At 40.1% G+C, this 18,239-nt stretch overlaps 1 protein-coding gene across 5 annotated transcripts in view; it reads right to left on the bottom strand.

Annotated features, from left to right (window-relative positions):
* The window catches only part of CNTN5 (contactin 5), a 2,626,638-nt gene that overhangs the window by 82,660 nt on the left and 2,525,739 nt on the right, over positions 1-18,239 (bottom strand). For all 5 annotated transcript variants that reach the window (XM_029602387.1, XM_029602386.1, XM_029602389.1 and 2 more), the window contains 2 exons: positions 7,326-7,402; positions 3,281-3,515 (listed from right to left, as the gene is read on the bottom strand). In XM_029602387.1, the coding sequence (XP_029458247.1) occupies positions 3,281-3,515; positions 7,326-7,402 (312 nt within the window). The remainder of the gene's footprint in view (positions 1-3,280; positions 3,516-7,325; positions 7,403-18,239) is intronic.

The following is an 18,239-nucleotide window of genomic DNA, read 5'->3' as shown; positions in this document are numbered from 1 at the left end:
GCTACTTTTTGTGTTTTTTTTCTTTTTTAAATACAAACACTCAGTTCTGCTTACTAGCTGCCTTACAGACTTTTAAAAATAAACACACTACCTACTGCTTACTAGCTGCCTTATTGTCTGACTATTTAAAAATACAAACAGTCTAACTTGTTTATTCACTGCCTTACTGACTATTAATAGCACTAACACACAAACACACTAAAAAGTATTCCCAAATAGTTAACTTTGCCCCAATACTTTTAAAAAAGACAATGTCCCAAGCAAAAACTTACTAATTCCTTTCAGCCACCAGCAAGGTGATCCTCTCCTCCCAGTGCTCCCACTAGAATGTGGGTTACTGAGCTCTTCCCTTCTAATATAATATGTTCTTCTAAGGTAAATTAGTGCAAAACAATCCTTTTGGAGATTTACACTTCAGTTAGTTGTCCTGAGTGACTCACTGCTGTTCTGATTAACCAAGAATGGTACCTAATCAAATAAAACACACAACCTTAACACTTAGTTAGTCAGCCAGAGTGACTCACTGCTCTCTTGATTAACAAATGTTGGTACCTATTCAAACCAAATCACACTACCTCAACACCCTTCCAAGGTGAGTAACTGAGCTGAACTTTTCAACCTATTTACTTAGGTATACTCTGCTCCTAGCTTATTTCTAGCTTCTGGCTACTTTTTGTGTTTTTTTTTCTTTTTTAAATACAAACACTCAGTTCTGCTTACTAGGTGCCTTATTGTCTGAGTATTTAAAAATACAAACAGTCTAACTTGTTTATTCACTGCCTTACTGACTATTAAAAGCACAAACACACTAAATAATATTCCCAAATAGTTAACTTTGCCCCAATACTTTTAAAAAAGACAATGTCCCAAGCAAAAACTTACTGATTCCTTTCAGCCACCAGCAAGGTGATCCTCTCCTCTCAGTGCTCCCACTGGAATGTCATTATTGCCAAGTGGCCACACTATTGTTACCTCTTGCACTAAATCCTGCATTCCACTAAGGATTATGTCTAAATAGCTGCCTTTCTCATTGGTTCCTGGACTAGACGCTCCATGAAGCAATCATTTACTTTATCTAGAAACTTTACCTTCCTACCATGTCTTGATGTGGTATTTTCCCAGACAATCTTGGGATAATTGAAATTTCCCATTATTACTATTTTGCTAAATTTGTTAGCTTCCCTAATTTCTTTAGCATTTCATCATAGCAGCATTTCATAGGCCATATTAATTATTTTACATTGTGTAAACCTTATGTGCTTCACCTGCTCCTGTACTGACAGATACTCAGTTAGATTGTCAAGCCTTTGCCAATCACTGTCAGACTAAAATAAGGGGCCTACTGGAAAAGCAGGCTCAAGAGAGTGGTCCATCAAGTGACTGACATTTTATCCCAGGAGGTGCAATGGGAGACTGTTGTTTATGTCTTCTCCAAAGAAACTGAGAACATTGTATGAAACATGCAGTGGTCAGGTTGTTCCTTAGATCCATACCCCTTTGGGCTTTTATTGGCTTCTAAAGACTGCTTTTACAAGTTTTAATAAAATTAGTGAACCTTTCCTTAGAGGAATGTTATTCCCCTAATGCTTTGAAAAGAACAGTTCTTGAAAAATGAATGTGTCAGTTATAGACCAATCTCAAATCTCCCTACAATTGTTCTGGAGAAAATGTTCTTGGTCTAACTGATAGAGTTTTTGAAAAATATAATATTGTAAACTCCCACCAATGGCTCTGGTCTGGTCATAGTACAGAAACCTTGTTGGTATCTGTCAATGACTTATACTATACCATTTAATTAGTGGTCAAGCTGATATAGCAATATTCTTAGACATAACTGCTGCTTTTGATATAATAAGTCATGACAGATTTATACACAGTTTATAGCACCTGGTTGTTAGAGGCCTTGTTTTTCAACGATTTATTTTCTTTCTAATTGCAAGAGAACAGTAAGTCAGAATTGGCCACAAATTCTCTGAGTGGTTTCCACTGTCTACAGATCTTCCTCAAGGATCAAGATTACCGGCAACTTTATTTAATATACACTTGAGCGCTTTCTTCAAAATATTGGATGAGTCAGCCATATTTTAAAAAATCTATGTGGATGACATCCAGATTTTTTTTTTTTTGTTGGGACAGATATATCTGCAACTATGCAGCAAATTACAATTTGTATTTTATCAGTAAAATCTTGGATGGCCAAGAACTTCCTTATGCTTAATCTCACTAAAACTAAGGTTTTGTGGCTTGCTTGCCGATCCCCATGTTATCAAGGGGTTACTTAAGATGGAACCCTTGTGCCATTCTCTGCTATAAAAAGAGATTTAGGCTTTCAACTGGACTTCAGTTTGAGTCATAAATCACATATTAGGAAAGTTAAGGGCTGGATATTCTAAATTATGTTTGTTAAGATATCTTACATTTTATCAGCAAGTGACTTTAGATGTATAATGCTGGCATTCATTTTAACTACAATAGATTACTGTAACACATTATTAGTGGGACTGCCCAAGTGTAGGATTCAAACATCAGTTGCTGCAAAACCCTGTTGCCCAGATGATTACTGAAACCACCTTCAAGGAGTACATTACTCGAGTACTTAAGCAATTGCATTGGTTGTTGGTTGATTATATAATTAGTTTTAAATTCTTGTACTAGTATTTAAGACCGTTGACCTTGAGAGCCCTAGCTATTTGAGTGGTCTGTTATCTAAATACACTCCTGTGGGTTATCCCCATTCAGCCGATGATTTTTTACTGGCAGTACCTGGAATTAAATTGCTGAGTCTCCAGGAGTCATGCTCATGGGAATTTTCATTTACTGATAATAACGTGGAATGCACTGCAAGCTGGTTTATGTTCTATGCCAGATATTACAATGTTTCATAAACAGCTGAAAGCCTTTCTGTTCTGAGAAGAATTCACGAATTTTAGATTATCAGTAGGTGTTGTGCCATAATAAATAGATTTTATATATATTGTTTTTTATTTGCATTGTATACTAGTTGATTCTATGTTATATTATGTTCTGAAAGGTATTATTTTATGTATTTTATTGTATTTTATACTGCTTTGTTACCCACTTAGCGTGATTATATTGTTATAAGTGGGTATAAAAATTTTAAATAAATAAATATATTGTCTGCTCTCTCTAGCCAGGCAGATGGTAGAATACCATCTGCCTGGCTAGAGATACTCTTCCTCATCACACATGGAATTTCATTCTTCCTCATCACACATGGAATTTCAATCCATAAAGATTCAGATAGATCCTACCAACTTACCCCCTTCAGAAGAACAGATGATCACAATAGGGCTGAAAGACCCATCGCCTTTGTTATTGTAGACGCCAACCTTCACCTCAAAAGGAGTAAGAGGAGGTGCACTTTCATCTCTGTAAATGAACTTTGAAGCATCAGATGAAGTTACCATTTTTTCCTTCCAACCTCGAGTCCCATTAGGTCGGAAAGCCACTATATATCCAAATCCTTCCCCATTCTGGAACTCTTCTGATACTGGCTGTGGAAGCCAAGCATTTAATCAGCAAAATGTTATATATGTTTGCATTTTATTGCTTATATACAGAGTACTAAAGAATGACAAATGATATTTCTACACAAAACTATTCAAAAGATCACAAAATCTGAGTTGTGAATTTATTACGAGCAAAATAATCAACTAAAAAAACTAACAGGAAATAATCAAATGTATGCAAAAAAGATGATACAGTGTCTCAAATAATTGCACCTCAATAGCCTGAGACGCTGTGGGGAAACACTATCATCATCAGTAAATGTGCAAAAATTGTCCAAAAGGTTTTATATGAATGAAGACGTCTTAGTTTTTTTAATCTAAAGCAAGGAATTTAAGACCTGTCTTCTATATTCATATAAAAGGTTTTGGACACATTTGTTTTTGCGTACAGCTAAAAAAAAAAATAAAAAATAGAACATTGTTGCAATTACCAATGATGATAGTTTTTCCTCACAGCGCCTCAGGCTATTGACGTGCAATTGATTAGTAATGTGTCATCTTTTTTGCATCCATTTGATTGTAACTCTGTTAGTTTTTTTGAGTTGTTTTATTTTGCTGATTTCTACAAATAAGCCATTGTATACATTGTACAATGAAAATGATGGAAATAATAATATTGGTAGATTATTACAAAATAATTGATTTTCCAAAGATTTAATCTGCTAATTCCATGAGTTAGCCAGTTAAACTTCTGCATTTAAATTTGGCCTCTGAATTGGCTAAATTTAACTCCCTAAATTCACAACGCAGATAGATTTAGTCAAACAAACAAACAAAAAAAAAAAAAGAGCAGCTCCAGGAACATTCCTGGGGTAGATTTTTGACTTAGGCCTGGATTTATCAAAATGCAGTAAATATCGCATGTGATAGGAAATGGGGTGTGCTTTATGGTAATAGGCACTTTATTACAATTTTCACTAATACCTATGCAAAGCACTATTATAGCACAAATTGCAATAACTTTTTCACACTTTGTGATAAGTGCCAGAATTGATGTAATTCCTACATGCAGGAAGGGAAGAGAGAGCCTAGCCATAATACCCTCACACTAGATATGAGAGAGAGAGAGAAAGAGAGAGTAAGAGACAGAACCTAGCCATACTACCTCCATCCTAGATAGGTTCTATTTATATCTCTATGGGAGGCCCCCCTAGTTGCTTGAGGTGAGGGTTAGGTATTAGTGTAGGGGTTAGGGGCCACTTTGACATTCAAAGTGAGATGAAGAACAGAACAGTACTCTCTTATGAAGATTTGATGACCTTCGGAGTGAGGAAACTCACACAAAGATGAGATTTGTGCAATGTACTCTCAACCTAGCTTGATGGACTCTCTACCTGGGTAACATCAAATTAGGTTGAGAGAACATTGCACAAATCTCATCTTTGAGTGAGTTTCCTCACTCCGAAGGTCATCAAATCTTCACAAGAGAGCACTGTTCTGTTCGTACGTCTCACTTTGAATGTCGAAGTGGCCCCTAACCCCTACACTAATACCTAACCCTCACCTCGAGTGACTAGGGGGGCCTCTCATAGAGATATAAATAGAACCTATCTAGGATGGAGGTAGTATGGCTAGGTTCTGTCTCTTACTCTCTCTTTCTCTCTCTCTCTCTCTCTCTCATATCTAGTGTGAGGGTATTATGACTAGGTTCTCTCTCTCTCCAGGAAGGCCCTGATAACTTAGCTGGCTCTCCAGGAGCTTCAAACAGCATGTGCAAAAGACATCACAACCACAATAAAACCCCATCACACAGCTTTACATAAATGAAAAAAATGTAGTTAAAATCTTCACAAAATTGTGAGCCCAGCCCACTTGGACAAAATATCCTCTCATTTGCATCAAACCAAAGGTTATGGTGCTTTCACATGCATTAATGGCATTTTCCCATGCATTAATGAGCTTTTACAAAATTGTCTGCCCAGATAGAAGTGAGTGCATAAAAAAACTGCAGCTTATAATATGCTATTATAAACTTCTTGAAGAGGCATTCTTGTGGGCAGGGTTGTGGAAGGATGTGGAATTGGATGCACCCTTTTGCATTTTCAAAAGGAGGTGTACAATTTTTCACCCCAAAAATCTGCACCTAAATTAACAGGTGTAAATATATGCAGGTAGCTTTGGTGGGATAATTTTCAAAGGGAAATTATTTGTGTACTTTCCCTTTGAAAATGGTTATAAATACAGTCAGTTACAAATTACTCCCTTAGCTGTCTAAATCTAGTGAATCCAATTTGGAATGGGCAGATTTTGGAAAATGTTCATCTCTAAAGCTAGCTTATCATCTCTGGGTTAAAATTAATCTAAAGGTAATGGGCTAAAATTAACTGGTTTTCTTACCCGCTTAGCAGGTCTTTGAAAATTAACTGCATAGTAACATAGTAGATAATGCCAGAAAAATCAGTCTATCCAATCTGCCCAGATACTCCTATCCACTCTGCAAAGATATATCCCAGCTGTCAACTATATAATATGGCTGCTTATAAGCTCCCTTTCCTCATCCAGGACTGTTTTTGTCATATTTCTCATTTGTACTCTATCATTTTTGGAAGATGAGCATACAAGATTTGATTTCCCACTTAATTCACATCTAGCACTCTTCCCTTTTTATATACAACCACAGAATTTTCTAATTATCTAAATAGCTACTACTACTAGTATGGCTGTTGCCCAAACATTTGGCTTTCTAGGTCTTCAGTGTAGTCTGTCAGATAGCCCAGGCTAAGAAGGCACCTGTGTTTCTATTAGTACTTTGAATTATTATATTACTTAGAGCTGCATTTGCTATTTTAATTCTATTATTGTAGTCTAAATATGAGGGGTTTGCAGCCCCAAAATGTTTCATTTTGCTTCATTTACTTTTTTATTCCATTTCATTTTTAGGGATAGCACATGCTAAAACAATTTAGTGCACATTTTTTGTAGATAGCATGCACTATGTTTTTTTAATGAAACAAAATTAAAAAAAAAAAATTGGGCATTTTTTGTTTCATTTTGTTTCAAAAACAAAAGCACATCCAGAACCCATTCCAATATGGCTACCACCTGAACCTCCAGCTATATCAGTGCCAGAAATTCAGTATAAACTTCTGGTTATTAGTTTTTCTTTTTACTGACAAACCCAGCTTTTAATTAAATACCGTCATCACAGTTGACTATGTGGTTGCCTGTATTTCCATTAGGACTTCAAATATTTCACATTACCCCCTTTGCCAATCATTCTGGCAGCCCCATCACTTGTTGAATCATTTGAATACAGTATTTTAAAAACATAAACATGTGACTAGATCATATTTCTTTCTCTTTACATAGTGCAACTGATGATTCTCTCTGTTTATCTTGTGTTCTCTTAAAGTCCATTATTATCAGGCCGCACAAGAAAAATTGAATTGATTAGATACTCTATGAGTGGTTCCATAACAAACAATAGAGGCTGCTCCCAAAATACCCCAATTTTATAAAAAATGTCAAGATAATCACAAAGGGGGTCATTTTCAAAAGCGATCGCACGCGAAAAGGGACTTTTTGCATGCAAAAAAAATCACTAAATGGGGGCGGAGTTGGCCCCGGAAGAGGAGGAGTCGGGGCAGCACTAGGGCCGACTCTGCGGATACATTGCTCTGTTTTTCTTGTGTCACACCGCAGTGGTGTAATGGCTGCCGGTTTTCGCAGGCCCGTCCCCCGCTTTGCCCCTCCCCCCCGCCCCCCGTTACTGCCGGATTTTCTAAGGTCTGCGACCTTAGAAAATCCAGGCCAAAGACAACAATAATAATAATAATAATAAAAAAAAATGATTACCTCCCATGTTATCACTAATTCATTGCGTCTTCCACTTCCACTTCCACCACTTACATTCGCTGGAGCTGTCTTTGGAACTAGGAGCAAAAAGGAAATAGAAACCAAACAATTAAGGTTAAAAAAACCCCCCCTTTCATTAGAGAAAATGTCTGCAAAGAAAGAACAATGTAATTAAAAGGCAAAATGAAGCTATTCTCTCATCAGAGTTGAAAATGCTGTCATGAATTCTTCAGGAAAGACTTTGTAGGGGGGTAATTTTCATAGACAATTATGTGCATAAATGGCTGTTCTAAAATTTACCTAGGGATAGTGCACATAAAATTATGCATATAACTCAGTTTCATGAGTAATTTTATGCCCACTGAGGAAGGTATTCCTGGGGGTGTGTGTGGGGGTGGGGGGCAGAGTTGTGGAACAGACAGTTTTTATGTTCATATATTTTTATTTTAAAAAGTATATGCATAACTTTACATGCATACATTACACCCTCTGAAGAGGAAGTGTAACTTTACATGAGTGAATATGTATGCATACTTGGCAAAATACCCAAGTATTTTCAAAGCAAACTTATGTGCTTAAGTTAGCTTTGAAAATACTCTGTAAAGTATTTTTGTACAAAATGCATGCAGACTTTGCTGTTTAAAAATTACCCTTTTAAATCTGGAACCTGAAATAACTATTTGCAAATAATTGATTTTTTTGAGGAATACATATTCTTTTTCAAGAAGTGTACTTTAAGGCAGTATATTTTGTAGTTTATTATGGATATATTTTGCAGCTTACTTTGGGTTTTTCTGGGTGATAGCTTAGCTTCATCTTTACTAAAATTAATACTTATATATTTATCAATAGACAAGACTAGTAGGGAAATGTTCAGCAAATTCCTATTAATGATTGTCAGTATGCAGTGCAATTATAATTTTACTAATTATCTTCTACAAAAGAGAACAATGTTCTTTTTAACTCTATTGGAAAGCATGGCACATTATTAGCACAGGAAGATGTAGCTATTCACTTATTTTAACACACATTTTTTTTTTTTGAAGGAATCTGCACACAGTATTCTAAATATATCCATATCGGAACCAAGAAAAACTTTTTAAATAGATTCAAATAAGGTCTAAAAAGGAACAGTACTGAATGTTAGCAGAGAATATGATTCACATCTGTTCTATCATAGTAGCCGTTGCGCTCGGGGGTGGACCCTTGTCCTGAGGCAGTGGAGAGACACCTCCTGATGGGATCAGAAGGCAACTGTCCCCAGGAGGCGGAGCACTGGAGGAGACAGGTTGCCTGCTGATACTTTTGTCTATATCTGGGCTTTTTATTGCTGATATGTGAATGTCTTCAGACCTACTGGTTGTTAAAATAAGTGCATACTTGCATGAAACTCAAAGTATCACTGTGAACCACCTTAAAATGCCCTTCCACATCCATGAACACCAAGATATTACTAGCAACGGCAGAATATAAAAAATACTTTGGGTGAAATAATTTTAGAGTTCCTAGCACCAAAATATTACTACTTAGAGTACTGCTACCTGCAAAATTTGCACTTTAATTAGCTAAATGAAAGGTTTTTACAATATTTGTACTGTACATAGATTTTTTTTTTTTTACCATGAATAATAATAGTATGTCCTAGATCAGTGACAGCAAACTCCAGTTCTTGAGTGCCACAAACAAGCCAGGTTTTCAGGATACCTACAATGAATATGCATGAGTAAGATTTGTGCATGCAGTGCCTCTATTGTAAGCAAATGTATCTCATGCATATTCATTGTGGATATCCTGAAAACCTGGCCTGTTTGTGGCACTCGAGGACTGGAGCTTGCCATCCTTGTCTTAGAAGCTTGCAGCAGCAAGAGAGGTCAGCAGAAGCTCATGAACTTGTAGGAACTTCTTTCTGAAAGCATGTCTGCCTCTTCTTCCTAGCTACAGCATGAACCCTGGGGTGGAAATTAATGGGCAGCATACCAAGTCTGGATATTTGGTACCTGCTTTATGCAGTACACACAATGCACACAGCACATCCTCATCTTGCCTATCTTTCAGTCCTTCCACCCTCTGTCTTATCTCCAGGCAGAGTGAGACATGAAACACTGAACACTGGGACAATAGCCTCTCAAGAGTAAAAACAATGTCAGACCTTATTCTTTTAGGGAGCTTGGTTCTACTTTTGAAAACACCACTGTTGCTTTAAACCCTTTGTTACACTTGCTCTCTCTGGTAAAGGAGGGAACTGTATAGCTAAAACATTTCATAATCAAATCTGCTTATACCACTCTGTTCACTGAAAGTTTAGATTATTATAGAGTCACAGTATAATTCTTCCCAAGGGAACCCCCAAATCCCAAATTCATAAGCTGTACAACTAAGCTTAACCTCCATTTTCTTTTGCTCTTCAATACAACTTGTTAAAAGACTTGTGCTTAGATCACTTTGACTTTTCCCTAAAATCAGTTTTCAATAATTAAAGTAAGTCAGCTCTTCCTGAGTAATTATCATACTTAACTTAACTTTTGATATTAAGAGGGGAATTGCCCAGTCAATTTCAGCGTCCTCCTCTGCTGCATTCTCCTTCATAGCTGGGGCTGGAGGAGAGCTGTCGGAGTCTGTTGCACTGCCTGCTCTGCCCCCGCTCTCCTCTTCTGCTACCGTAAAAGCCTCTCTCATACACCTGAAACTATTGCTAATGAGGCATTGCTGGCCCCATCCAATGCCAATTCATTCTGCTGGCTCTCTGCTGAAGTCAGTCAGCAAGGAATTCTGGGGGATGTAAATCTACACTGTAGCCATCTTAATTTTTCACCCATATTATTCTCAGACAAATGAAAAAAAATATGCTGCTTTTAAAATTCAAGTCCTGTTCTTCGCAGGAACTACTACCAAAGCATTACACTAACAAAAATGGTTATTTGACTTTGCATTACCTGCTTTTAATTTTTCCCCACTACTCTGCTACCTCTAGATTTTCTCATCCAACTAATTATTCATGGATATACTCCCCCATTTTAACAAAGTTTGTTTTCCTGAAGTCTAGGACCCTCACCTTTCAATCTTCATCACCTATGTTCTAATACTGAATCATACCATTTGGAGATCACTGGATCCCAGATGATCAGTCACTGCAAAACCAAAAACACTCTCCCCATTAGTAAGCACCAGGTTGAGTATCACCTTCTCCCATGTGGGTTCTATTACCATCTGATGGGACAGTTCTTCCTGCAGGGAATCCAGGATCTCCCTGCTTCTAGATAACACCATAGCTGGCATATCACCTAGCAATAGCACTTCCCTATTCCTAACAATTTTGTGAATATATTCCTTTATATCTATATTTCTTCTGCCTGCAATGGAGATTGATAAATCACACCAGTATAAATAGACGTTCCTGTCCAGCTTTCCAGATTAACCCACAGTATTTTCTCCTTCTTCATGAGCCCTGCAGTTCTCTGGCTTTAACATTTTTACGCATAGTGACATTAATTGTCCCTTTTTCCTACCCTGCCCTTCCTGAATAGATTGTAGCCTAGTATAACTATATCTCAGTCATGGTTTTTCATGTACCATGACTCTATGACAGCCATTAAATTCAAGTCAGCCTCTTCCATGACTGCATGTAGATCCAGGACTTTATTTTATATAGCTTTCCAGATGTTGCCCTTTTTTCCATTTCTCTTACAGTTTATAAGGCTCACTCTGATACTCACTCCGATGGACTATTGTAAGGGGGCACTTTGAGGACCATTGTAAAGGGGCACTTTGATTCAGGGTGAGTTTTCGGGAAGTGGATTGGGGTTAGAGGGGGTGTTGTTACAGATCCATTCAGAGGTATCCATTGTAAAATTGACATCAGTAAAGAATTTTTGACCTTATCAGTGATGAAAATTCTAACAGGAGGCGTTGATTGGTACAGTGCATTGGTACAGTGCATTGTGTAAATCCACTCCTTTTCATTACTTATAAGGTCAAAAAATCTCTACTGATGTCATTTTTACAATGGATACCTCTGAATGTGTCTGTAACAACACCTTGATGATCCTAGATTATAGCCCTCCTCAATAGATCTGCTAATCTGTTCTGAAGATGTGTGTCCCTTTTTTGAAAAGTGGACACTCATCTCTGTTCAGCAGTCCTCAAAACATCATCCCAGGGTCTAGGAAGCCAAAACGTTCTTGCTGACACCATCTACACTGCTATTCATTCAACTCCAGAATGCGAGCTTCCCTACCTGGGCTTTTATCCTTGACTGGGAGGACTGAAAAGAATATCACCAGTGCACCTGTTTTACCCTCTATCTCTGAGCCATGAAGGCACTTTGGATATGCTCTGTGTGATACCTAGCAGTATCCTTGGGATAAGCACAATGGAATTTATCAACGTTCTGAGATCCTGCCAGGTACTTCTGACCTGGATTGACCAGACCCTAATTTAAGCATAGACAACATAGTCATTTGCCTAGGGTGCCAAATTTTGAAGGTCCCAAATACCCAGGCCAAGAAGGTGCAGTTGTTCCAAGGAAGAGCCCGCTCTCATTCTCCACTTCAAAGAGGCACTGCTATGGCACTCTGGGACTCTGAGGCAGGGTTGGAAGAAAGGCATTTCCATCATTCTCTAATTGCCATACTCTCCCACCCCATATTTCTAACCCTGCCTTTAAACACCAAAACCTTAAATCTGGCTCTGGGATTGGCCACTATTGGAAACATGATACTGGGCTTGATGCACATTTTGTCTGATGTGCATGGATGAGCAACATTTTGTCTGATGACAGCATGGATGAGCAACATCAGACATTAGCCTGCGGAGTTAAAACTTTTTGGCAATCTCTCCATAATGTCTTAGATATTGGCATATAACAGACAGCACATTTCTCAGGAAAACATGTCTAGGTGCAGATGGGTTTCTCTGTACCTTTCAGAAGCCAGTCACCAACCACCACTATTTTGCTTGGTTACTGAGCCCATAATTTTAGGATTTTCCAAGTTTTATTTCCTCATCTTTGGATGGTTTCTCCTTTTCTGCTTCCAGGGCTGCATAACTTTTCTTCCATTCAAGAGAAATTAGAGTTGGAGTATAGGATCTAGTGGCTATTGTAACCTGACTCCAGCTATTATCTTGGTGTCCAGTTTCACCTTCCCCACTGCTTGAATTTTCTATCTTTGATACCTCATTGAACATTTATTTATTAACTTAATTGTGCATTTGGCTCATGCCTTTTCATTGGTAGCTCAAGACAAGTTACTTTCAGGCACAGTAAGTATTTTCATTGATATAGTCCACATTTTCCCAGATGCTTCTCAATTTTGCCACCTCCTCTCTCAATTTCGCCCTCTGTTTCCTGAGGGAGTAGACTTACAGACATTTTTCACACTGAACAGGATCTTCACTGTGAATAAAGATATTTATCTGGACAGCAGGAAACGTATTAAAATGGTGACACATTTGGTGATTCATGTTTCCTGGATATCCTTCAGCTGTTTATGTCTGGGATGGCATAGAATCCAATAGGATAAAGATCCTGCAAGAGACTAAGGGGGTTATTTTCTAACCCTATCGCACGCAAAAAGTCCCTTTTCGCTTGCGTTAGCTAGATCGGGGTGGAGTCGGCACCGGAAGAGGAGTCTGGGTGGCCTCGGGGTGGACGCTACGGAAACTTTGCTGGCGGCGATAAGGTAAGACCCCTTATCGCTGCCAGCAGCGCGCCCAATAGCACCACCTTTCACGATGGTGCTATTGGGTGCGAAAGCCGGTAGCGTTAACATCGCGGTGGTGCGATCGCTGCCAGGTTTCGCAGGCCCGCCCCCCGCTTTGCCCCCCGCCCCCTGTTACCACGCGATTGAGGAAGACGTGCGAAGAAAGAAAATCCAGCCCTAAATGTACAATAGAATCTTTATGGGTAGAAATCCCATGTATATTGGGGAAGAGTATAGTGATAGAATTATACAACCATCCACCTGGCTAAAATGATAAGACAGATAATGAATGCTGAGAAAAATTAGGGAAGCTAACCAAATTGGTAGTGCAGTAATAATTAGGGATGTGAATCGTTTTTTGACGATTTAAAATATCGTCCGATATATTTTAAATCGTCAAAAATCGTTAGGGCCATGATACAATACCAATTCCCCCGATTTATCGTCAAAAAATCTTAAATCGGGGGAAGGGGGAGGGCAGGAAAACCGGCACACTAAAACACCGTAAAACCCACCCCGACCCTTTAAATTAAATCCCCCACCCTCCCGAACCCCCCCCAAATGCCTTAAATTACCTGGGGGTCCAGCGGCACACTAAAACACGGCACACTAAAACCTCCTAAAACCCACCCCGACCCTTTAAATTAAATCCCCCACCCTCCCGAACCCCCCCCCCAATGCCTTAAATTACCTGGGAGTCCGTAGCGGCGGTCCGTAGCTTAAATTACCTCCGTAGCCTTAAATTACCTCCGTAGCGGCGGTCCGTAGCTAAATCGGGGGAAGGGGGAGAGCAGAAAAACCGGCACACCAAATCGTGTAGTCTTCAGCCGGCGCCATTTTGCAAAATGGCCGCCGCAAAATGGTGGCGGCCATAGACCAAAACGATTCGACGCAGGAGTTCGTTCCGGACCTCCGCTGGACTTTTGGCAAGTCTTGTGGGGGTCAGGAGGCCCTCCCAAGCTGGCCAAAAGTTCCTGGGGGTCCAGCGGGGGTCCGGGAGCGATTTCCTGCCGCAAATCGTTTTCCGTACGGAAAATGGCGCCGGCAGGAGATCGACTGCAGGAGGTCGTTCAGCGAGGGTTCCGGGGGTGGGGGATTTAATTTAAAGGGTCGGGGGTGAGTTTTAGGGGGTTTTAGTGTGCCGGCTCACGTTTTTAACGATTTTCACGATACTTTACACACCCAAACGGCAACAATACGATTCCCTCCCCCTCCCAGCCGAAATCGATCGTTAATACGATCGAGGACACGATTCACATCTCTAGTAATAATGGGAGATTTCAATTACTCCAATACTGACTGGGTAAATGTAACAGGACACGCTAGAGAGATAATGTTCCTGGATGGAATAAATTACAGCTTTATGGAGCAATTGGTTCAAAAACCAGTGAGAGGGAGCTATTTTTGATCTAATTCTTAGTGGAGTGCAGGATTTCAATGAAATTGTTTAATTCGTCTAGTTTCAGGAACACTCTGAAATGAAGGAAATTTTTCCGAAATTTCAGAAAAATTTGTATTTGGTGTTAGTGCGCGCTAACAGGAGTTAGCGCGCACTAAATTTAAAATGTTAGTGTGCGCTAACAGAGATTCAGGAGCCACAAAACCGTCACCCTTATGACATAGTGAGGGCAAAGGTAGCGCCGGCACCATTTTGAATATTGGCAATACGGCCCGCGTGCAGGAGGTCGCTCCCGGACCCCCGCTGGACTTTTGGCAAGTCTTGTGGGGGTCAGGAGGCCCCCCCAAGCTGGCCAAAAGTCCCTGGGGATCCAGCGGGGGTCCGGGAGCGATCTCCTGCACGCGTGACGTTGGGAGCCAGGAACCAAAATGGCGCTGGCGCTACCTTTGCCCTGTCACATGATAAGGGCAAAGGGCCACCGGCGCCATTTCTCTTAACGCAGCCGTGGCCAGAGAGCGGGAGATCGCCTCAGGACCCCCCCCCCCACTGGACCCCAGGTAATTTAAAACATTTTGGGGGGGTTCGGGAGGGTCAGGGATTTGTTTTAAAGGGTCGGGGTGGGTTTTAGGGTTGTTTTGGTGTGCTGGTTTTCCCGCGCCCTATTTAATGATACAATACAAATGCCCCTGACGATAAATCGGGGGCATTTGTATTGTATTGTGCACTTTAACAATTTTGGACGATTTTAAAATTATCTGACGATAATTTTAAGCGTTCAAAAATGATTCACATCCCTACACTGTACTGTATCGGCCTGCAAGTGAGCTAGCAATTGAAAACAGGCTATATACCCGGATGGCGTGACGTCACTTGAGGGGGATGCCCCCGAGGTTCGTGCCAGTTCTGGAATAAAGACGTGGGTGGCACGCGCACTCTATTAAGCCCTTCTCTATTAAGCCCTTGGGAGGAGCATGGTGGGAGGCAGCACCCTAGCCGTTCCAGGGATGCTGAAGAGGGCGGCTTGCAGACATGGCGATAGCCATTTTCCCAAGGTAAGTGGGAGGAGCCGTGAACAAGGTGAGGCAAACGGGGCGAAGCCGTCTAGGACTGACGGACGCAACAGCACTTCCAAGTGATCTGGATTGGCCACTATTGGAGACAGTATGCTGGACTCGACGGACAATTAGTCTGACTTATTATCACACTTCTTAATCTTCTTATGGTCTTATGACTACAAATACCACAGTGCACTGAAATATAACTTCAAAAAACAGGACTGGTCAAAATTTTCTTCTAAAAACTGGTTTACTTAGCTCTTGTATTTCCAATGGCAAAAAAGGGATCCACATTTAAAATAAGCATTTATTTTGGCAGAGCTAGTATAATTGATAAAGACAGATGGAAGTAAATTAAAGTGGCAAATACCTCTATGGACTTTTTAATGTGGAATCTTAGAAGTTAGACATCCATAATAGCTACAAGCACCTCGTTAAATTTCTCTGATGGATTGAGGTATCCTCATTGTTTTTAAATCACAGCAAACAATTAACATAAAAATGATGTGTGCATTTAACTGTATTTTTCACTGAGCATTTCTTAGGAAAAATATAAAAAGTGCTACATGTATTAAAAATTAATTTCATGTTTTGACAACTGTGTTTATCTGCATATTACTGAAATTTCCAAGCATAATATCCTTTTGACTTGACTCTAAAATAAACAATTATTGTGAATTTTAATATAAAGAATATATTAGAAGAGTTTGGCATGAGAAAAATTCTTTAGGTAGTTGTTATGTATATTTATTATTCTAAATAATTTCAGCATATTTATTATTGCCCCTACTTTTATCTTCTCTGTCTCTCTTCTAAATCACTACTGATCATAATGATGGCAAAAATTGTAAATACACATAACACAAAAGTAGATGAAAGTCCTAAAGAAGATAACTCGGTGCTGCAAATGAGGATTGTGCTTGAAAATTTATCTTGTATTTAAAAATACATTAAGTCAAATCATTTTTGTTGCATGTCTTTATTTTCAAGATAGGAGTATCAGGCAATTATTTCCTTACTAAAAGGATTTAATTCATATTTTTTTAAGTTTTCAAATAAACAAATTTGAGGCACATAAAAAAGTTTCACCATGCAAAAATAAAAAATAAATAAAATGCAAAAGTAGATAAAGATGGCAACTGTCTTATCCCAGGATACATCAAGCCATGATGTTTTTTCTTGGGAGGATTTCTACTATCACGGGGGTATGTTGGCATGATATTGGGGCCCCTCCCCCGAAAGACTTTGCGGCACTATGGTGCTTTCTTATATCTTACGGCCGAAAACTGCAGGACAAAAGAACACATCTAGTGGCCCTTTAATACAATAGTGGCCCCCAACTTCCAGCTACCACCATCTCCTTAAAGGGCTGCCAGAAAAAAAAAAGTAGTGCAGGCAAATGGGGAGATTGAGCGGGGATAAGGGCTGACCTATGTCTCAACCTGGGGCTGCTTCTCAAGGTGGCCCCCAGCTCCCTTAAAGTTAAAAAAGAGATACATGTAGCTGCATTGAGATGGCCTCTCCCACCTCCCAAAGTCCAATGTGAAGGGAGACTCCTGGTCCCCCACGACCCTCCCCCTTCACTCCCAAAAACCAACAATAAATTAGGACCCCAACCCCCACCCCCAAAGACCAGCAATAAATTAACCCCTATCCCCCACTCTTCCACCCTTCTCCCACAAAAGTGTCACAAATTCAAATAGGGATCTGGGCCCCTGACAGTCTCCCTCTCCTCCAAAAGGTATAAATCCAAAATGAGGGTCCAAGGCCCTGGACTCCCCTTTCACATCCTGCCTTCATCCTTCGACCAATCTCCTGCATCCCCCAACCTTTAAATAAAGTCGGAGGTCCCACTTAGGGGCCGGGGCACACTTTCGTACTCGACCTTGTTGACGCCATTTTTCAAAATGGTGCTAATCTGACCTTGACCCCAACTAGGTGACTGGACCAAGGTCTGTGGATTGGACCTTGGCCAAGTGACCTGGGTTTGATCCCTGGACCTTGCCCCAGTCACATGGCTGGGACAAGATCAGGTTGGCACCATTTTGAAAGATAGCGCTAACTGAGTCAGGTATTGGAGGGTGTGCCCTGAGCCCAATGCAGGAAATGCTACTTTATTTAAAGGTTCAGGGGTGCAGGACGGGGATTGGGTGGGAGGAGTTGTGGGAACAGGGGGGCAAGGCCACAAATTCTCTTTTTTGGTATTTTAATTTTTGAGAAGGTTGGAAGGGGGGCTACATTAATGCTGTCCTTGTCCTCCTCTTTATTAAAGAGGAGGACAAGGACAGCATTGTCCTTGTATTTCAAAACAGGAATGGAGTCATTGGAATGTATTTCAAAACAGGAATGGAGTCAACCTAAGGCTTTTTCTTTAATTGTTGAATCTTTAGATAGTATCTTCCAGGAATAGCTGGACAGCATTTTTAAGACCCCCATCAATCAACCATTTAAAATTAGATTTGGTCAGCATTTGTGGAAAATAGGGGTGGTTCCATAAAGGAGTCAGTGGGGACAATCTAGAGGTAACTTTCACTTTGGACACATTGGGGTAGATTTTAAAAAGCGGGATAGCGTACTTTTGTTCGCGCACCAGGCGCGAGCAAAGGTAGGCTGGATTTTATAAGATACGCGTGTAGCCGCGCGTATCTTATAAAATCCGGGGTCAGCGCGCGCAAGGGGGTGCACATTTGTGCAACCTGCGTGCGCCGAGCCCAGCGTGCGCTGCCTGTTCCCTCCGAGGCCGCTCCGATTTCAGAGCGGC

This window comes from Rhinatrema bivittatum, chromosome 5, assembly GCF_901001135.1.
Source record: "Rhinatrema bivittatum chromosome 5, aRhiBiv1.1, whole genome shotgun sequence".
NCBI classification, from domain to species: Eukaryota; Metazoa; Chordata; class Amphibia; order Gymnophiona; family Rhinatrematidae; genus Rhinatrema; species Rhinatrema bivittatum.
This window is presented reverse-complemented; position numbering and strand designations above follow the sequence as displayed.